At 40.7% G+C, this 22,049-nt stretch overlaps 1 protein-coding gene and 2 long non-coding RNA genes across 5 annotated transcripts; 2 read left to right on the top strand and 1 right to left on the bottom strand.

The window, feature by feature from the left end:
- Positions 1 to 19: 19 nt before the first annotated feature.
- ZSCAN12 (zinc finger and SCAN domain containing 12) lies at positions 20 to 16,245 on the top strand. Of its 3 annotated transcripts, none has more exons than XM_032270431.1 (6): positions 20 to 113; positions 966 to 1,437; positions 6,900 to 7,005; positions 8,231 to 9,555; positions 13,776 to 14,227; positions 15,452 to 16,245. In XM_032270431.1, the coding sequence occupies exons 2-4, from the start codon at positions 1,033 to 1,035 to the stop codon at positions 9,517 to 9,519; spliced, it is 1,800 nt and encodes a 599-aa protein (XP_032126322.1). In that variant the 5' UTR covers positions 20 to 113; positions 966 to 1,032; the 3' UTR covers positions 9,520 to 9,555; positions 13,776 to 14,227; positions 15,452 to 16,245. The 3 variants fall into 3 exon arrangements, with proteins under 3 accessions (XP_032126322.1, XP_032126323.1, XP_032126321.1); XM_032270432.1 differs by having other exon boundaries at positions 6,861 to 7,005; positions 8,231 to 9,377; XM_032270430.1 differs by having other exon boundaries at positions 6,861 to 7,005.
- LOC116544243 lies at positions 7,396 to 7,925 on the bottom strand. Its single transcript, XR_004265867.1, has 2 exons — positions 7,643 to 7,925; positions 7,396 to 7,587 (listed from the first exon to the last, which is right to left on the bottom strand). It is a non-coding gene; the product is annotated as an uncharacterized LOC116544243 (long non-coding RNA).
- A 2,936-nt stretch (positions 16,246 to 19,181) lies between the features above and the next one.
- LOC116544242 lies at positions 19,182 to 21,787 on the top strand. Its single transcript, XR_004265866.1, has 2 exons — positions 19,182 to 19,467; positions 19,800 to 21,787. It is a non-coding gene; the product is annotated as an uncharacterized LOC116544242 (long non-coding RNA).
- Positions 21,788 to 22,049: the final 262 nt, after the last annotated feature.

Here is a 22,049-nt window from a genome sequence, read left to right as displayed (position 1 = left end):
GCGGCCGCTTCCGGCCTTTGTGGATCACTTTTGATGGGTTCCGGTTCCGGAAAGGGTTTGAGACCCCGCCCTTCGCTCGCTAGGAGGGAGTCCGCCGGCGCCGGCGGCCGCAGGTGAGCGGTGTTGTCCTTTGTGCGCGGCGGGCAGGTGGGCGGGAGATTGCTGTATTCCAGCCACTGGGCCCCTCAGGCTCTGGCTGGTGTAGAGGGCACCCCAGTCCTCCCAATCCCAGGCGGATCCGCGGGAAGCTCTCCCTCCCCAAAGTGCATTGGGACCCTTTGGGGTGAGGGGTCGGCTCCCAGTGTCTGCGGCAATTCCAGGCTGTAAGGCTCATACCTTCCAGGTTTGCCTCGGGCTGTGCATCCTTGGGTTCAGCGCTAGCCGACATTTCTGGAAAGTGGCGGGTCACCGACGCTGGCCGGAGTCCTAGGGACCCTTTCCCGGGCCTGCCTCACTTCAGATTATAATCACCGACCGTGAGGGTGGGGGAAAGCCTTAAAGACTAACCTCGTCATCCTTCTCACTTTATAAGTGAAGCATGAGCAGAAAGACGAAGTCCCTGAGGAAATACATTTATATTACTTTGTTGCTTTTATGATTTCATGTCTGATTTCACCAGACATCTGGACATTTAAAAGATAAAAGTAACTAATCAAGGATGTCCCAAGCTTTCATCATTATTATTCACTTATTCTAAATGTTAGTTTTATTCTATTTGTCTTTCATTTAGGACCAAATGAGAACAAGTTTACTATCAAGTCTTACTCTTCCTTCTTAAAGTCCTGAAACAACTTGGCACCTTTCCTCAGTCTTTGTCTTTAAATTGGTCTAATCTTAAGTCTTTTCTATCGGAGTATTTTTCTGAGTATTGTACATTAATCTGGAGGCCGGCTTTCCAAGTTCTCCAAACTTGCAGTTTTCCTTTATGGCGTAGCTTGTATTAATAATGATGTCTTACTCCTCAGGACTGTCCAGAAAGAAATTTTCCAGGGAGATCTTACTTGAAACACCGATAGTTCTTGCACAGCTAAAATGACATCCACTTGGGCTATCCAGGCCCACATGGACCAGGATGAACCTTTGAAAGTAAAGATAGAGGAGGAGGAGAAGTATATCACCAGACAAAATTGGAACCTGCGTAAAAACAACACGCATAGCAGAGAGGTCTTCCGTCAGTACTTCAGACAGTTCTGCTACCAGGAGACATCTGGTCCCCGTGAGGCTTTGAGCCGACTCCGAGAGCTTTGCCATCAGTGGCTGAGGCCAGAGACCCACACCAAAGAACAGATCCTGGAGCTACTGGTGCTGGAGCAGTTCCTGACCATCCTACCTGAGGAGCTCCAGGCCTGGGTGCAGGAGCAGCATCCAGAGAGTGGGGAGGAGGTGGTGACTGTGCTGGAGGATTTAGAGAGAGAGCTGGATGACCCAGGAGAGAGGGTGAGAAAGAAAAGATGTGACTTCTCTTTGAGAAAAGATAAATTGTGGATTTCTGTGCCAGAGTGAAGAGCCCTTTTTTTCCACAAAGCATGTTCTTGACAGTTTGATGCACAAGAAAGGGGCACGAGTTTCATGGAAAATTGGCTGATGTGGTCCTAACTTATTTGTAACTTCTCTGTGGAAGGATTTTATATTTCTTTACTAAATTACAAAATTCTGTTTGATAAACATACTGCTCATCTTAGAAAACTTTTAAGACCAGGTATCAGATGAAAGTAGCAGGATGGGAAGCGGCATCTTGAAAGGGCATCACTCTACTGCACAATACAAGTAATTAAGAATTAAGGTTTTGCAGATATATCCATTGCTCTGACTCCATTACAAGATGTTAAAATGGAGAAATTAAGTATTTCAAGTGAATGAGATGTGGAAGTACAATGGAAAGTTAGTGAGGAAAGCAGGGTGGGGATCCATGCTTCTTTGAGTAGTAGAAAGCCCAGTTAGATTGCAAAGGTGAATTCTGAGTAGAAGAGTTGAGATAGTGTCCAGGACCTTGAATCTCAACCTTGGAACTGAGATTTTATTCTGTAGGACAGACCTCCCCAACCTTTTCTCCTTGAGTCGAAATGAGCTTTACCAATTCTAAGATGTAAAAGAGAATCAAATTATGCAGAACTTTTTTGTTTTCTTTTTAACACTAAAATAAGACAGTGTTTCTCAACCAGTGCCAATTTTGTGCTTCAGGGGGCATTTGGCAATGTCTTGGGACATTTTTGGTTGTTACAACTCAGGGAGGTGCTGCTAGCATCTAGTGGGTAGAGAGGGCAAGGCTGGTGCTAAACATCTTACAACACAGACAAAGAATTATCTGAACCAACATGTCAGTAGAGGCAACACTAGGAAACCCTGTTACAGAGTTTGAAACTTAGTGAAATAATAAAACAGAAGTATAATCTAGCACTGTGATACAAAATACAATAAAGAGGGCAGGAACATGGCAAAAAGATCTTAGTTTGAAATGGGATCATGAGGCCGGGCGTGGTGGCTCATGCCTATAATCCTCACACTTTGGGAGGCCAAGGCGAGTGGATTACTTGAAGTCAGAAGTTGAAGACCACCCTAAAAATACAAACATCAGCCAGGCGTTGTGGCATGTGCCTGTAATCCCAGCTACTTAGGAGGCTGAGGCAGGAGAATCACTTGAACCCAGGAGGCAGAGGTTGCAGTGAGCCAAGATTGTGCCACTCCAGCCTGGGCAACAACGCAAGACTCTGTCTCAAAAAAAAAAAAAAAAAAGAAAGAAATAGGATCATGAAAGTGTGATAACCAAGGATGAGGCATGTCTTAGGTAAGAATTGTTTGGAAGTGATGACAGATTAGATCTATTAAGTAAAGAAGGAAGAACCAATGGAGAAATCTTTACAGAACAATCTATTCTAAGCTAAACACTAGGGATTTGAAGCTTGAAAGACTAGTATAGTGGCTGTTGGGGGGGATAGGGGAAAAACAGTTGGGTGGGGGGAGGGATAACATGGGGAGAAATGCCAGGTATAGGTGATGGGGGGATGGAGGCAACAAAACCACCTTGCCATGTATGTATCTGTGCAACAATCCTGCATCACCAGCACATGTATCCCAGGATCTAAAGTACAACAATAATAATAAATAAAATTTGAAAAACTGGTATAATGGAGACACTCCTAACAAAGTTAAAGACTGTAGGAAATTATTAAGTACATATTTATTGAATATCTGGTTGGACTAGGTCCTGTTTTGGGCACCATGAATGCAACAGTGAACAAAACATAGGAGGTTGCAGCTGTCATGTAGATTCTACTCTACTGGGAAGAGACAGATAGTAAATTAAAAATCAACAAACCAGCCTGGACAATATAGTGAGACCCCTATCTCTATAAAAAATACAAAAATTAGCCAAGCACTGTGGCAGGCGTGTATAGTCTTAGCTACTTGGGAGGCTAAGGTGGGAGGATTGCTTGAGCCCAGGAGATAGAGGCTGCAGTGAACTGTGATCATGCCACTGCACTCCAGCCTGGGTGATACAGTGAGACCCTATCTCCAAAAAAAAAAGACCATACAAGATATAAGTGACAGTCAATTCTATTCAAACAACAACGACAAAAGCAGAGAAAAGGAATGGTGAAAGAAATGGGGATTATGCTGTTTTTTGTAGTCTTGTCAGAGAAGGCTTTTCAGATAGGTGACATTTACAGGAGAAATCTGAATGAAAAGAGCAAGCTACACAGCTGTCAAAGATTAACCGTTCAGGCAGAGGGTCAGTTTTTTTTTTTTTTTTTTTTTATTGAGATGAAGTCTTGCTCTGTCACCAGGCTGGAGTGCAGTGGCACAATCTCAGCTCACTGCAGCCGGGTTCAGATGATTCTCCTGCCTCACCCTGCCCAGTAGGTGGTACTACAGGTGCACGCCACCATGCCCAGCTAATTTTTCTGAGACGAGGTTTCACACTGTTGGTGAATAGAGACGGGGTTTCACCATATTGGCCAGGATGGTAAGATTTCTTGACCTCGTGATCCATCTGCCTCAGCCTCCCAAAGTGTTGTGATTATCGGTGTGAGCCACCACGCCCGGCTAAGGCAGAGAATTTTAAAGTGAAAATGTACTTGTCACGGTAGAGATAAATTTGTCAAGGACATGAAATAAAATAGTTATAAGATTATATTATGTCAGAACTTATAGGCCATTGTAAGAATTTCGATTCTGAGATGGAAAGTCATTGGAGAGTTTTTGAATAGAAGAAAGATACAATCTGACTTGAGTTTTTAAATGATCACTCTGGCTACTATGAGAAAGTTCCACAGTGGGGCTGGGGTAGGCACAGGTGTCAAAGGTAGACACACGAAACCATTTCAGGAGCAATAATCATAAGAACATTCCGGGCAAGAGATATTGGTGACTTGGTCTAGAATAGTAGCAGTGGAACTGGTAAAATGTGATTGGATTCTGGATATATTTTGAAGGAAGAGCTTGAGAGGATTAGTTTTTATGTAAAATGTGGGATATGAGAGAAAGTAAATAAAGGATTATGCCCACGTTTTTGGTCTGAACATCAGATAGAGTGGATTTGTCATTCACGGAGATGGTAAGGACTGGGAGAGAAGTGGGTTTGGGGTAGAGGGACAGGAATCAAGTTAGGGTTTGGGCCAGGCGCGGTGGCTGATACATGTAATTCCAGCGCTTTGGGAGACCAACGCAGATGGATCACCTGAGGTCAGGAGTTCAAGACCAGCCTGGCCAACATGGTGAAAGCCTGTCTCTACTAAAAATACAAATATTAGCTGGGTGTGGTGCCAGGTGCCTATAATCCCAGCTACTCAGGAGGCTGAGGCAGGAGAATCCATTGAACCTGGGAGGCGGAGGTTGCTGTGAGCCAAGATCTCACCACTGCACTCCAGCCTGGGCAACAGAGTGAGACTCTGCCTCAGAAAAAAAGTTAGGGTTTGGACATGTGAATTTTGAGATTCCTATTAGAATTCAAGCAGAAAAGTTGAGCAAACAACTGGATATAATGAACTGGAATTCAGTGGAAGGGTCTGTGCTAGAAATACAGCATTGGAACTTTTCAGAATATACATAGTATTTAAATCCATGAGATAGGATGAGGTCATGAAAGAAGTAAGGAGCAGCAGAAACAGAGTAGCTAGGGAGGTACAAAGAGAACCAGAAGAATAAATGGGATTCTTAGGTGCTGGCAAAAGTAAGTTGGTTTTAAATGTCTTGAATTTGTATTGCCAATCAGCTCATTCTCTGAAAGCACTGCAGGGGCATCTAATGGAGTTTACAACTTGATTTCTGAGGCCTGACCAGAGATCCAGGAATAGAAGGCACAGCTCACTGTACTGGCATTTCCCCCCCGCTTTCTTTTTTCAAAATGTGAGATATCAAAACATCATTTTCTGTACATCTGAGATAGCATTCTGCTGATTCTGGCTTTTATTCTGAAAACTGAGACTACAAAATGAAACTATCAGGGAAATAGAGGCAGTGTATATGGTGATTTTTTATTTATAAAGTTTAACCTTTGAAGAGAATGAGGAAGTAATTTGAGAGCCTGTTGTATGACAAGCAAGGTGCTTTATACAAATGACGTTTACAGTCTCAGAGACAGTAAGTAACTAGCCCGAGGTCACAGAGCCACTAAACTAAGAGACAGAGTAAGTAACTAGCCTAAGGTCACAGAGCCACTAAACTAAGAGAGAGAGTAAGTAATCCATGTGATTCCAAATCCCTGCTTTTTACAAGACCATGCTGGGGAAACCTGTTATTTTTAAATGCAAGAGGAAATAGGCCCATGGAAAAATGGGAGCTACCCAGTGGCTGAAATTGCTGAATAAATGAGTTAGTTCACTGAGGGAGCAAGGGTGAAAGGGAAGCCGAAAGTGATGGGATTGAAGGCAAAGTGGAGATGTAAGTAAGCCTTGAAAAAGAGAAGACATTGTCCTCTAAAACAGAAGAAATGGAGAAGAGTATGCGGGTGGAGATAGGTAAAATGAAGAGCAGATGGTTTTTGAGATGATTGTGATCTTGGATACTTAGAATATAAGATAATCTTCCCAGAGAGAAGTGAAACGGGTACCTCAGAAGGGCAGAGACTTGGGAACAGCTTCTGGAATGAATATGGAAGAGAGTTCGCTCGTTTCCTTCTTTTCCCTGTCTTTCTTCTCCCACCCTCTTTCTTTTCTTTCTCCTTCTCATTTGTTCCCTTGTACTTTTTTTTTTTTTTTTTTTGAGATAGAGTCTGTCACCCAGGCTGGAGTGCAGTGCTGTAATCATAGTTCACTATAATGTTGAACTCCTGGACTCAAGCAATCCTCCTGCCTAGTCCTGAGTTGTTAGGACTATAGGTGTGTACCACCATGCTCAGATAATTTTTCATTTTGTGGGGGGAGATGCCTAGCCTGGTCTCAAACTCCTGGCCTCAAGTAATCCTCCCACCATGGTGTCCCACAGCTGCCTTTCTTTTTTATCATTGGTCTACATTATTTGCCATTACATATCCCATTTCCTTTTCCTTTTTCTCTCTTAATGTTTTATTTTTCCCTAAGTTCTATCTTTCCTTTCTGCCTCATTTCACCTTCTTTTTCTTCTCTCCTTTGTTTTGTCTTACTCACTTTCCTTTCTCCACTTCTTTGAGCACAAGACAAAGAAATAAAAGTGACATAACCAACATACTTTAGTGGTAAAAACAGGAGAAATTACTTCTGAGTGGAGAAAAGAAGGTTCCCCAGAGGAGGTGACATTTATATTGGCCTTGAAGAATGGGTAGGGTTATGGCAGGCTATGCTGAGAAAAAAGGTCATTTCAGGTTTCAGCCACTACCACAAATAGTATACTTTTTGTTTTCTGTTGTTAGAGTGAGTCTGTCAGCTATATCTTGTTTTCCTCAGGTCTTACCTCACACTGAGGAACAGAAAATGTTCTTGCAAGAGATGGTATCTCTAAGAAAAGAAGGAGAACCCAGTATGTCCCTCCAGTCCATGAAAGCCCAGCTAAAGTATGAATCTCCAGAACTTGAATTCCAACAGAAGCAAGGTAAAGAAGAAAGACCCATCTTGGGAGGAAGGGGAAGATAGGTAGCACAAGACATTGGGGCTTTTTTGTACTTGCTACTGTTTCTTTTTTTTTTTTTTTTTTTTTTTTGAGACGGAGTTTCACTCATGTTACCCAGGCTGGAGTGCAATGGCGCGATCTCGGCTCACCGCAACCTCCGCCTCCTGGGTTCAGGCAATTCTCCTGCCTCAGCCTCCTGAGTAGCTGGGACTACAGGCACGCGCCACCATGCCCAGCTAATTTTTTGTAGTTTTAGTAGAGACGGGGTTTCACCATGTTGACCAGGATGGTCTTGATCTCTTGACCTTGTGATCCACCTGCCTCGGCCTCCCAAAGTGCTGGGATTACAGGCTTGAGCCACCGCGCCCGGCCGTACTTGCTACTGTTTCTGATCATTAAAGTCAAAAAGGCTCTCTTGGAATCTAATGGCTCATACATAGACTCCCAGAGAGCCTCGTTTGTCACTCTTCAACTCTTTCTTTTTTTTTTATATTCATATCCTTCTGAATTCTGACTTTACCACTTAATTTAGTCCTTCTGATATTTATCTGTCTTTATACTGACCTCATGCTATTTTTAGCCTTTGTCCCTTCTGATATTTATCTGTCTTTATACTGACCTCCTTGCTATTTTTAGCCTTTGTCCTATTGTCCTATCAGACAACACCTCTATTTTCCACTTGCACTATATCCTTTCTCCTTCATTAAATAAGCCTTTGCTCCACTACATTCGCAACTGTCAGATGAGTCACACACAAAAAAATTGTATACTTACAAAGAAAAGGAATAATAAAATAAATATTGCAAAATATTAAAAGTTGGTGAATGTGTGAAAGACCCGCTGTCTTATTTCTATTTTCTCAATTTTTTTTCATTTTCTTTTAATTTTTTAAATAGATAAAAATGTACATGGCTCAAAAACAAAACATTTTTAAGTTATTTAATGAAAAATTTCTATTCTACCCAATTTTCCTAGCCACCTAGCCTCCTGCCCCTACTCTGAAATAGGTTGTCACTGTTACTAATTTTTTGTGTGTTCCTCCAGATATTTTTTTTGATGCATATGTTTTCCATATTGAAAAAATATATTTTCCTCTATCACTAAGACGGTAGACTCTTGGATTTTTTATTTTTTAGCAACTGCTTAATATTAAAATGTATAGATACATTTTAAAGATATAAAGGTAACATTTATGATCCCTTCTTAGTTTTAGATATTGAGACTGGAAATGAGTTTGGGAATTTAAAGCAAGAAGTTTCTGAAGAAATGGAACCACATGAGAATACATCCAGTAAACTTGAAAATGCTATGTCCCAGTCTGTTAGGTGTAGAGAAACTTATGAACCTGAAGAAATAGCAGAAGAGCCCTCTGCACACTCCAGAGAAGATAAACAACCTACCTGTGATGAAAGTGGAGTAAGCCTGACTGAGAACTCGGACCATACTGAACATCAGAGAATCTGTCCAGGAGAAAAATCTTATGGATGTGATGACTGTGGAAAAGCTTTCAGTCAGCACTCACACCTCATAGAACATCAGAGGATCCATTCTGGAGACAGACCCTACAAATGCGAAGAATGTGGAAAAGCTTTCCGTGGGAGAACTGTGCTTATTCGACACAAAATAATACACACTGGAGAGAAACCATATAAGTGTAATGAGTGTGGCAAAGTCTTTGGCCGATGGTCAGCTCTTAACCAACATCAGAGACTTCACACAGGAGAAAAACACTATCACTGCAATGAATGTGGCAAAGCCTTTAGTCAGAAAGCAGGCCTCTTTCACCATATCAAGATCCACACAAGAGACAAACCTTATCAGTGTACTCAGTGTAATAAAAGTTTTAGTCGGCGTTCCATACTTATTCAGCATCAAGGAGTTCATACTGGCGCGAAGCCCTATGAGTGCAACGAGTGTGGAAAAGCCTTTGTTTATAACTCATCTCTTGTTTCCCATCAGGAAATCCACCACAAAGAAAAATGCTATCAGTGTAAGGAATGTGGGAAATCTTTCAGTCAGAGTGGCCTTATTCAGCATCAGAGAATTCACACTGGGGAAAAACCCTACAAATGTGAGGTATGTGAAAAAGCCTTTATTCAAAGGACAAGTCTTACAGAACATCAGCGAATTCACACTGGAGAAAGACCCTATAAATGTGATAAGTGTGGGAAGGCGTTTACTCAAAGATCGGTCCTCACGGAACATCAGAGAATCCACACTGGAGAAAGGCCCTACAAGTGTGATGATTGTGGGAACGCCTTCCGAGGAATCACCAGCCTCATTCAGCATCAGAGAATCCACACTGGAGAGAAGCCCTACCAATGCGATGAGTGTGGGAAAGCCTTCAGACAGAGGTCAGATCTTAGTAAACACCAGAGAATCCATAATAGAGGTGGTCCTTATATATGTAAAGAGTGTGGGAAATCATTCAGGCAGAACTCAGCTCTTACTCAACATCAGACTATCCACAAAGGAGAAAAATCTGTTTCTGTGTGATGACTACAGGGAAGTAATCTCACAGAGTTCAGGCCGGTGAGAAACACTATTTAGCTTTATAATTATTTGGGGCAAAACTTCAGCCACCATTGCTATAAGGAAACCTCAGATATTTATAAGAATTCACTATGTGCTGCCCATTGTATTAGGTGCTGTGGAGAGCAAGAAGATAACCCCAAGCTCTTAGAGAGTTTATAGTTTGGAATAGGTAAGATCCACACATTTAGTTACATAAGACTACAGGAGACTAGAATTGATGCTCAAATGTCCAATGAAAGTGGCACTGTGTAGACTGTAAGTGTTGTAAATTCTAAAGGACAGGTTACTTTTTCTTAGAGTGGTCAGGAAAGATTTTATTGAAAATAAAGATTTGATGGGGAGACTTAACAGCGAAAAGGGAGAAAACAGGTAAAACAAATGTAAGCCAAAGGAAGAGTGCATGTGATTTGGAAGCATCAGGGAAAAGAGTAGCCAACCTGAAGTAAAAGGTTCGTGCAGATTGGGCAGTCAATGGCATTAAGCTGGGAACAGCCTGGGCACGGACTATTAAGAGGGCCAGAATGTGAATAATTTCATCTCATACTTTATAGCACTTTGACATTTACAGAGCACTTTTCTCATTTAATTCCTAAAATACCTCAGTAAATCAAAAGCATTCTCCATTTAAAAAATGAGAATACTCTTGCCTGTGGAGATGGTGACACAGCTATAATCCCACAAAAAGAAAAAGAGGAGTAACCTAAGTGCAGGTCTTGACTTCTAGCCCTGGCCATTACACTAGTGATCCTCCAAATTTGATGAACATCAAAATCACCTGTGGAGCTTGTTTAACAGACCGGAATCCCACTATTCTGCTTCATTAGGCCTAGGATGAGAGTCAAGAATCTTCCATTTTTATAGCTTCCATTTTAAAGTATACTTAATATACTTTAAAAATTTAAGAGACGTTGAGTTGAATGACAGCTCACTTCATGGTTGTCTGTGAAGTGGGGAAACTTGAACACAGTCCTGTAAATTAAAGGCCATTGCAAATTTTTAGCACAAGGAAATCCTTACACGGAACATGTACCAACTGCTCTTTTGAGTGAACAGAGAATTAGACCACCGTCGTGCCAAAAAACTAGGGTTAGGGTTTAAGGTGGTCTTTCCATCCCTTCAAATTTAAGTATTCAGAGAAAGAGAGACAGGTCTACATTCCAAGGGTCTTCTGATTGCAAGGCCTTGTGTTATTTATTTAGGGGATGGCTTGGTGCTCTTCTCTGTTTTACTTTTTACCTCCTTTTGTTTCCCAGATCTCATATTGCCATTATGTTCTGAATTCCCTAATAATTGCTCTTGAGGACTGATTTACTTTGAGTGCATAAAAGGACGCCAAATTAGAGATACTATCCCTTGGGCTTCTGAAAAATGAACCAATTGAAAACTGGTTGACTCTAACCTTGTATTGTTGAGTAAAAATTCTGCTTTGGATGAGAACCTGTCATGATTCTTTTAGTGGACAACAGGCAAGCCACATAGAAGTACACATGGCTCCTGATCTGTATTTTTTTTTTTTTTTTTTTGAGACAGAGTTCCACTCTTGTTGCCCAGGCTGGAGTGCAATGGCGTGATCTCAGTTCACCGCAACGTCTGCCTCCCGGGTTCAAGCAATTCTCCTGCCTCAGCCTCCCGAGTAGCAGGGATTACACGCATGTGCCACCATACCTGGCTAATTTTGTATTTTTAGTAGAGACGGGGTTTCACCATGTTGACCAGGATGGTCTCGATCTGCTGACCTCGTGATCCACCCACCTCGGCCTCCCGAAGTGCTGGGATTACAGGCTTGAGCCACCACGCCCGGTCTAGAAGTGATTTTATGTTAGGAGATACTTCTTCGACTTAAGAATGCACAAACATATTTTTCTTTGCTTAGATTTACCAGTTTTACAGTTCAAATGGTGTCCCTTCTAATTCCACAAGGCCAGAATTTGTGCAAGTACTTGTTCAACCTAGACATAAGAATTCAATAGCCTTTAATTGAATCTCTTCCCAACTTTTATCCTTTAAACCGAAAAGTTCTTATACCACAGCCACTCTAGCAGCTCATTTTATTGGAATTTCCGTGGATCCTCTCCCTCTCAAATGTTCTGCGTGTGTTTGGTAAGGAGTCCTCACACGTTTTTTTTTTTTAACATGTATAGTGTGTGTGTGTATATATATATATACACACACTATATACATATTATATATATAGTATATATATATTCATATGTAAAAAGTATATATGAATATTTTTATGTGTTGTAATTTTTATTTAATATATATATGGTCTGCGGTATATAATTTGATGTTGACAAAGCCAACCATGATAAGTGTTTTAAACTTTTCAGTTGACTAGCCCCCAACTCACATTGTAAGACCATCATTTAGAGCCAGCAGTTTTCCCTTGATTACATGGACAGTTGATTCTCTTCACACATGTTAAAAACACCATTTAGGTATCTGAAACCCATCAGTCAAGGCTCTGAGAGCTTTCACCCATCAAGTGCAAGTTGATCTGTAGGGTATATGTCTGTTTGCTCCTGCCAGTCATCTTCTTAAACCCAGTTGGCCTGCTCCTGGAAGTCCCAAGAAGGTCTCCAGAGTGGAAGTTATTTGTAATCTCTGATTTATGGTTACATCATCATTACTCCTCTTCAAGCTTGGTGTGCATATCTTAGTGTTTTGATCTAGTGCCTTAGTTCTGCCTACTTCAGTAATGAATTTAGGAGTAGATCTCTCCTCATTTCATCCCTGATAATGATTGAGACAGTTTAGGGACTTGACAGCTTCCTGTGGCCAAATTCCCTACTTATTCCTGAGATAGGGTTTAAGAACCCGGATCCTAGAGACAGATTGCCATGATTCGAATCTCAGCTCACTAGCTAATGACTTTGGGCAAGCGATTTAATCTCTCTTACGTTAAATGTAAAATGGCAATGATAATAGTACCTATCCAACTGGGCAGTTACGTATATTACATGAGTTTACAAAGTGCTTAGAATACTGCTTGGCACATTAGTGCTTTACAGCTGCTCTTGTTCTGATTGTTGCTTTGGGCTCTCTCAAATGCTTTGGCTCTAGATGCCAGTGCCCCAGGTCAAAATTTAACCATGCTTCAAGTTTCCCAGCACTGCTGCACAGTCCTCCTGGCCCTGGAATAAAAGCTCCCACCCAGGTGTACTTTGGCTTTCCTTCCTGGGGAACTGATCAACAGTGGCCGGCAGGGGACACTTACCGCCCAAGTTGGAAAGGAGAGATTTCTTCCCTTTTGTCTCCGCCCCCGTTAGTTATCAGAGGTAACTAGCAGCCCATGATATCCGCAGTTTTACTTCGGAGCTGCTCTTCCGACGTTCCGCAGCTGGAAGGCCGGCCTCGCGCGGGTCTGACGCGCCCCGGCCTGGGAGCCTGGGTCCCTGGGGTTACCTGACTGCTCAGCTGGAACGCGGTGCTCAGGGGGCGGGGTATGGCCGGGCAACCACAGAGAGGGGAAAGCCTCCAGAATCCTAGAGAAGCCGAATGCCGAGACTGCCGTTGGGGCGGCGGGACCTGAAAGTACCGACATTTCCGGCCTTTGTGATGAACCTTTGGAGGCGGTTGGCCTCAGGTTCGTGCCCTCCAGCCCTTCGTTGTCTCTGGTGAGGTCGGGCTTAATGTAGGTTGAGAGCTGCAGGGCAAGTTAAAGATGACTTTCAAGTTTTGAGGTATCAGGAAAACTGGCTGTTGAGAAAAAGGGAGTCTGGGTTCCCAGTTTTGGTAAAAGGAAAGTTGGATTCATTTGGGGAAATTACATAATTCATGATTTCCCCAAGATCGACGCTGAGTACAAGAAAAGAGAATGCACCTAGCTGTTATGTGACTTTGAGCAAATTACTTAATCTCTCTGTGCCTCAGTTTCATTCCTCAGTCAGTGAGATTATAGCTATTTAAATGGCTGCATGCATAGTGAATTTTAAATAAATATTAGCTATTGTTTTTTCATTTCTGATGTTCTTATCTCTGCCGTTTATATGGGATATTTTGAAGTAGGGGAGCCAAGGGAAGACGTTCATGATCTTTAAGTTTTATTAATATAAACTTTCAGAGAGTCCAAGGCTAGCAGATGCGGCTAATAATTTGCACTCTTGCTTTCTTAATTTAGCTTACTGACACAGAGTTCCATTTTCTTTCAGTGCCATGTTCTTGGCTACAGAGATAAACAATTTAGCTTCTGTTAACATTGTTATTTTATGCCTCAGGAAGAAGACCACCTACAAGGAAATACTTCTGAAAAATCACTGTTAACCCCAAGCTGGAGTGAATCTTCTCCTGAGCTCTCTCATTCCAGAATGGCAATCGTGCTACATGTAGAAAAGATCTCTAATAGTGACTGATGGTAAAGGAAGAAGGCTGTGCCTGGGATAAAGAATCAGGCTGGCAAAGAAATCACAGATCTTTCCTCAAACTTTACATTGTTATTATGTGGATATAGCTGCCTGGACTTCACAGAGCTGTCAGAAAACTTAGGAAGCTTTGCCAGTAGTTCCTGAGGCCAGAAATACATGTCAAGAAGTAGGTGCTGGTGTCCTGGCCCCTATTTGTGAAGCTGCAGATATAAGTAGGATAATATCATAATCCAGAATGTGGAGAGGAGGCAATCCATGATGCTGGAAAAGTTGAAGAGACAGCTTGAATGAAGGACAAACCACAGGTGGGAAACGTTGGGAGGATCACTTACGGCTTGACTAGAAAAGGTTTTGGGAATAGGATAGAAAGCAGCAAACCTCAACCTTAGGATCCACCAGATGTCTCTGGAGCATAACCCAACGTTTCCCTCTTGGGTTTTAATTCTCCTGCTATTTATGTGCGTCTCTGGGACCTTCTCTTTCTATATTGGGGTTTTTGTTTGTTGGGTGTTTTAACTTAGGGTTTAGCTTCAAATTCCATTTCCCAAGACCAATTTTATCCCATTGCCTTTAGGTCTCAGGCTAAAGGATAGAACAAGATACGCTTATGACAAAGATAGTACCTTGGAATCAAAGGTTTCAGATCAAACCTAAGATTCTTAGTATACCTCTCATTGCCTTTTGATGTGAAAGGTGAGGAGAGAACATCTCTGGAGAGAAAGAAGAGGAAAGTCTCACAAGGGAATCTTTTAGAACTTTTAGTAGCATCCTCTCCCCAAAAACCTTGCCTCTACCCATCTCCTCATTATCTACCTGATTCTTGAAGTCGAAAATCGCAGCCATATTTGTAGGGGATTGGGGTTTTGGTTTTTTGACCTGTTTAACTCCTTTAGCTTCAAAATGTTGCTTTCTTAGGTTTTAGACATGAATATTACCTAGAAAAGTTACTTTCCCACTGTAAATTTTCCAGTTTATTGATTGCCCCACATCAGATTAGTATATATTTTGAAACTGGTTTAGCTATTGTTTCAAGTTAATTTTGATCATATCTAGTTGTTTACTGATCCAATCAACAAATATTTATTGAACATTTTATAGGTCTATAGTAGTAGCCAAGATACATATCAGTAAGTAGAAATAGTCCTTTTAACTGTCCTTAACAAATTAAACTTTCTCTTCGTTTCATGATATTCCTTGTTTCTCAGCTTTGGATTCAAACTGATCTTCTCTTAACTTTTTTGATTATACTTTCCTGATTTCTTTTGTTGTCACATTTTGTGAAAAGTTTTCATACACCTCCAGTCTCTTTCTGCCTAGCTGCCTCTTCTCACCCAAATTGGGCCCCCCTACTCCTACTCTGCCACGTGCCTTCTTGGACATGTCACAAAAAGGAGATGCTTGTTTAGAGTCTTAGAAAAGACATGCACTTTAAATAAAAGTGGGTTTTATTTTTATTCACTGTGCTCTATCATAAATCTCATTTCAGAAGAGGCAACTGACATTTGAATTGTCTGTGCATTTTCTTTTAGATGGTGTTACTGAGAAGGAAACTAAGGACTTGGCTCCAAAACAAAAACATTCTGGAGATGCTGAGTTTTGTGGGGTGGGGAACTGCAACGTCAATGCAGTAAGTGTGGTAAAAGCCGTAGCTTCTGGTGAGTCATTACTCAGCATCATGGAGTCCACAATGAAGAGAATCTCTGCAATCTCTGCAATCAACAAGTTTTGAAAGGCTTTTGTTTATAGTGGATGCCTCTTTTCCCCCCAGAAGATTCACTACAAGGAAAAATGCTATCATTATAAGGAATGTGGGAAAGTTTTCAGCCACATGGCCTTATTTGACATCAAAGAATCCACGTAAGAGACTGCATAAATGTGATAACTGAGAAGGCCTTTGTTCAGCAAGGAAACCTTATACAACCTTGTTTGACAAATGTAGGAAGACCTTCACCCAGACGCAAGGACTGACTGTGCACCAGAGAATCTGCACGATAAACGAGATGAATGTGGAAATGCTTTCCATTGTGTACCAGCTTTCCTCAGCATTGGTGCATTCACACTAAAGGGAAACCCTACCAGTGTTAGACTATGGAAAAGTCTTCAGAGGTTGGAACTTGGGAAAAATCAGTGAATTCATATTAGAGAGGCTCTTATAAATGAGAGGATTGTGGGAAGTTATATGGACAAAGATCATACCTCAACAAGGGAGTTTCCACAGTTTTGAAAAGTTAATATAATTAATGTAAGTGGGCAAGTTGTATGGGAAATGAGTATTCTAAAATGCTCATTTTAGCCAGTAAAAACGTTGAGTGTCTTAGGTCAAGAAAAGGAAATGTTAGAAATATTTTTCTTTTCCAGAGGGGTCTGTAAGTATAAGCAACCAGGACTTCTGAAATAAGTTGCATCTCTGGATTTGTGATCTGTCTAATGGATGATTATCTCAGCTTTGAGGGACAGGTCTTTTTCTTCATGCCTGCTCTAGTCTCATATCTTTAATTCATTCAGCAAGTGTACCCAGTAGTAGTATTGTCTACTGTTTACTGTAAATATATATATTTTCTTTATGGGCTGAGCAGCCTTGTATTAGCACCCTGGGACACAAAAATCACATATATAATGTTTCAGTAAATGTAGTGAAAAGAACTGTATTATTGAATTGCTGGGTATTTCCGTAAATTTGAGACTGCCTTTATATTCTCCAATACAAGACCATGTAGGTATCCCGTCAGAGAGTATATTTTTCCAGGTTTGGCTTGTTTATTTTATTTTATTTATTTTGAGATGGAGTCTTGCTCTTGTTGCCCAGGCTGGAGTGCAATGGCACTATCTCAGCTCACTGCAACCTTTGCCTCCTGGGTTCAAGCAATTCTCCTGCCTCAGCCTCCTGAGTAGCTGGGATTACAGGTGCCCACCACCACGCCCTACTAATTTTTGTATTTTTAGTATAAATAGGGTTTCATCATGTTGGCCAGGCTGGTCTTGAACTCCTGACCCCATGATCCGCCTGCCTCAGCCTCCCAGAGTCCCGGAATTACAAGCGTGAGCCACCGCACTCAGCTATTTTTTTAAGATAGAAAAATATACTTCACATATAGTCTACTGACAGATAATGACTGATTTTTTTCTTATAGATAACACATAATACACATTGTGAAGGCTAATATATTAAGTAACTTGCTTATTTTCCGTTCTAAAACCTATAGGCAAAAATATGAAAGAATCTATAGAAGCTGTCAATATGTAGCCCAATCTCTACCCATGATGAGAGAATACAGCTTATATATTTTAGAGTAGGGCACTAAATTCAGGAACCATGTATTTCAAAACTTTTTAGTGATTATCTCAGAATTCTGGGTTTCTCTGTGCTGTACATCCCTAAATTTTTTGCATAGATATTATTAATATATTCATTATTTTTAAAGATGGACTGCATTCTGTAAAAGGCTTTTCTAGTATCTGCAAATCACATAATTTTTTTCTTTATTATATAAAATGATTTCCTAATATTGAGCCAACCTTGCATTCCTAAAACAAACCTCAGCCATGGCATGTTATTTTCTTAATGTGTTAATGGGTTTACTTTTTAATATTTTACTTAGTATGTTTTCTTCAATATTCATGTGAAATTGGTCCATAATTTTTATACTATATTTTTCAGGTTTAGATTTTCACTCTTTACTTGCATCATAAATATAATTTAAGTCTGTTTTCATTTTTAATGATCTAGAACAATTTATTAAGCGTCAGATCTAGCTAGTCTTTGGAAGGATAGCTTCTGATGTGAAACCCTCTCAGTCATATGCTTTTTTGTGGGATAATTTCTGGTAACTTCCTCTATTCTATGAAAATGATCTTTTTAGGCTATTTATAATGGGTTCCACTTTGGTAATCTTTGCCTTGGAAATTAACCATTTCATCAAGACTTTCAAATGTATTTGCCTAGAATATGCAATGTAACCTTATGACTTTTAAAACAAATTTTATTTATTTTTTTAGAGACAGGGTCTTGCTCTAGACTGGAGTCCAATGGTGCAGTCATAGCACACTGCAGCCTTGAACTCTGGTCTCAAGGAATCCTTCCACTGTAGTCTCCCACCTAGCTGGGACTACAGGCATGCACCACCACATGGAGGTAATTTGTTTGTCTATTTGTTTTTTGTAGAGACAGGGTCTCTTTGTTGTTCAGGCTGGTCCAAAACTCTTATCCTCAAGCGATTCTCCTGCCTCAGCCTTCCAAAGTGCTGCAATTACAGGCATGAGCCACCATATCTGGCTTCCTTAGGACTTTTTAAACAGCTTTATTGAAGGAAATTGATATGTAATGAACTGCATACGTGTACAGCTTGTTAAGTTCTAACATGTTTACTTGTTAAGTTCTAACATTTTCATCATGTCCCTTGATAATTTCTCCCACCCTTACCTGCACTCTTCTCTGCTCTCCAAGCAACCTCTATTCGGCCTTCTGTTGCTAAGGTGTAATGAATGAATTAGTTAAAAGGTTAGCTAATTAAACCATTATTACTTAATACTTTAATCTTGGGTGTTTTACAGTTAATCCAATGATGAAAAATTGGCAGGGAAGGCCCTCCTGGATCTCCTTGAAGGGAAGTACCTAGACCACCCAGAATTTTTGTAGATTCCTCTGAAAAGGATGACAAGTTGTCTCCACCCATACTCCCATTCAGATCATTCTTTCTTTTATATTTATAAAATATAATTTATTTAATATCTCTAACTTACTTTCCTATTTCTTGTTAACTCTAGAAAAGTATAACTAGCAGTTATACCTTAAATGGGGAGAGGTAGAAAGCCTCATTTCTCGTCAGAGGAAATTGTCTCATGACAGCCTCCATGGTAGGTAGGGAGGTATGTGGGAAATGGCCTTGTATCAGCTCCTCACAAAACCTACCGTGCACTCATGTTCTAGGTGAGTTACAGCGCTTAGATAAGCTAGTGTTAAATCCTGGTCTCTGTGGCTCATATGAAATTATGCAAGTTGCCTGGCAGCCATGGTGCAGTCATTCTTCTAAAGAGCTATTAAGTCTGTTAAGTCTCACCAAAGTGAGAACAGAAATGCATAAAATGCCTTAGAAGACAGAAGCTTGTTTAGGTCTTTTGTTCTTCGGGGGCAGAAATAATGTCTTGTTCATCTTTGATTCTTTAGCACCTGACCTGACATAATCAGGTTTGCTGAATGAATGGTTATAAACACATAATTTCTTTAGAAATAAGGGAAGACTTTTATTTCTGGAAATATGAATGTGAATACTTTGGTCTCCAGCAATTACTGTCAGGAGATTTTATGTTATGTTAATAATACAAAAGAACAAGTAGAGCCAGCCAATTTTCAGAACTATTCATTCATCAGTAACTCTGCTAGATGCTAAGGATACAATGGTGATATAGTTGTTTATCTCTTGTCCCTCAGCCTGCCTCATACCAGCCATTCCCCATCCTGATCTGTAAGCGGAGTAGGGAGGCTACAAACATCATTTCCCAGGCTCCTACTGCCATTTGGAAGAACTTACAAAAGGAGGCAGCACAGGTTAAAGGTTTTTTTTTTTTTTTTTTTTTTTTTTTTTTTTTTTTTTTTGAGACGGAGTTTTGCTCTTGTTACCCAGGCTGGAGTGCAATGGCGCGATCTCGGCTCACCGCAACCTCCGCCTCCCGGGTTCAGGCAATTCTCCTGCCTCAGCCTCCTGAGTCGCTGGGATCACAGGCACACGCCACCATGCCCAGCTAATTTTTTGTATTTTTAGTAGAGACGGGGTTTCCCCATGTTGACCAGGTTGGTCTCGATCTCTTGACCTCGTGATCCACCCGCCTCGGCCTCCCACAGTGCTGGGATTACAGGCTTGAGCCACCGCGCCCGGCCAGGTTAAAGGTTTTAATGCTTTACTGAAATTGTAATACTCTACTGTAGTTTTAATGTTGAAACTATAGTATTGTGATGGCCAATTTTATGTGTCAACTTGACTGGGCCACAGGGTCCCCAGATACTTGGTCAAACATTATTCTGAGTGTTTGATTTTAGATGTGATCAATCATTACCTCAGTAGACCAGGTGAAGCAGATTCCCTTCCCTAATGAGGGTGGCCCTCATCTGATTAGTTGAAGGAAGGAAGAAAACAAAAAAGATGATGCTACCTCAAGGGGTACGCCTCTTGACCATCTTGAGCTGGGTCATCAGTCTTTTCTGGCCTTCAGACTCAAACTAGAACACTGACTCTTCTGGGTCTTGAATCTGCTGGCCTTTTGACTGCTCACTCCGTTGGCTCTCCTACGTCTCTAGTTTGCAGATCGGAGAACCTGGGACTTCTCAGCCTCGATAATCATATGAACCAATTCCTTCCAATAAATAAAAATATATACACAAACATATATATTATGTATAATATACATAAATCGGTATTATAACTACAAATATATATGTATACACATACATACATATATAGACACAAACCCTATTGGTTCTGTTTCTCTGGAGAATCCTAATATATATTCAGAAAGTTTAGAAATCATGCAATGCATTTTTCTCAATTTAAGAATCCACCCAAACAAAGTAACCATATGGTTTACTACTATAATACAAATAATTTACATTAGGATTTGTTAGATTTGTGTCCCCTAGACCCCTGAAAACCTTGAAGGATCAAGCCTTGGAAACTGGCATAAAAACAGGGACTTGGGTAGTTCTATAAAGGATTTTGGATGACGACTCAATTTCTACTAAACAAAATACATAGAGCAGGAGATAATATATCACAATGCCCAAATCATTAACTATAAAAGGTGACCAGAAAAATCTCTGAATTCCAGAGTCTTTAATTGATATTATAAATATGGAAGAGATTGCTGGTACCAGACACCAAGTGAGAAATGTGAGTAAATGCAATAATGAAAGCATATTTCTACAATAAGGAGAAGTTATGCTAACAAAAAAGGAACTGTCTTCCCACAATTGTCACACACATAAGGCTTTTCTCCCCAGTGTGGGTTCTCCGGTGTTTGATAAGTCCTGAGCAGTGACTGAAGGCCTTGCTGCATTGTTCATTTTGCTAGTGTGCTTCTCCTCATTGTAAGAATAAGGTGAAGCGCTAACATAACAGTTTGCAGCAAAACGGTCATTCCGAAATACTCTTGTAGAAACAATGCCACTGAATGTATACGTAATAAATACTAATTGTATAATGCTGACTAAAAGTTTTCTCACTTCAATTCACAAGACTAAAATTTTGACTATCATCCTGGGAAAAAAAGATGGTCTACAGTGTGTTTAACAAAAAGTAGATAGCCTGAGGAGTTAAATTAATGGTTAAAATAGTCATCATGAAAAACTAAGATGGTATTACCACAGAGGTGATTTAGGAATCAATGTATAAGAAGACCAAGATAGTCAGACATTAATAAAGGGGTTCTGAAACTGTAAGTGATACTTGTTTTAAATATTTGGTGTGAATCCACTGACCTGAGAAAGTATTAACTTAGCAGGAATAAGTTTTACACAGTTTACAGTGTGTGTTGGGTGGTAGGCAGGATAGTGTCTATTGTTTTAGGAGACATTGGTTAGGCCCAGAGAACTAAGGGAACTAAGATACTGTGCATTAGAATATTTATCATTTTATTCTGACTTGATGATTGATTTTCATACTGACTGAATAGGAAAGTGTTTTCCTTAAACAGTAGCAACAGGGAAACATTAAAGAATGAAATTTGCTGGGCCTGCTCTGGCTGCTCAGCTGACCTCTCCATTTACCTTCTGATACCTGGACATCCCTGCCCTGTTCAGCCCCATAGCTCCCAACTGTTTGGTTTCTGCTCCATGGTTAGGGCTCTGACAGCTCCTTTGAATAAACCAGACACCCTCCCCATACACACACACACACAAAAAGAATGAAATTTGGGCTGGGTATGGTGGCTCACACCTGTAATTCCAGTACTTTGAGAGGGTGAGGCAGGATTGCTCAGGATGTTGAGACCAGCCTGGGCAACATAGTGAGACCCCATATTTAAAAAAAAAAAATGCAGTTCCATGGATGGTACACATTCATAATGATTTGGTGATAAGCTGTTTAAGGCATTTGCACCAGAACAGAATTCCTAGTCTGGTAAAGAAATATCCCGGTG

The sequence above is a fragment of the Sapajus apella genome, unplaced genomic scaffold (genome assembly GCF_009761245.1).
Source record: "Sapajus apella isolate SASKATOON/1434 unplaced genomic scaffold, GSC_monkey_1.0 scaffold210, whole genome shotgun sequence".
NCBI classification, from domain to species: Eukaryota; Metazoa; Chordata; class Mammalia; order Primates; family Cebidae; genus Sapajus; species Sapajus apella.
The sequence above is the reverse complement of the archived record's forward strand: the minus strand, read 5'-3'. Positions and strand labels throughout refer to the sequence as shown.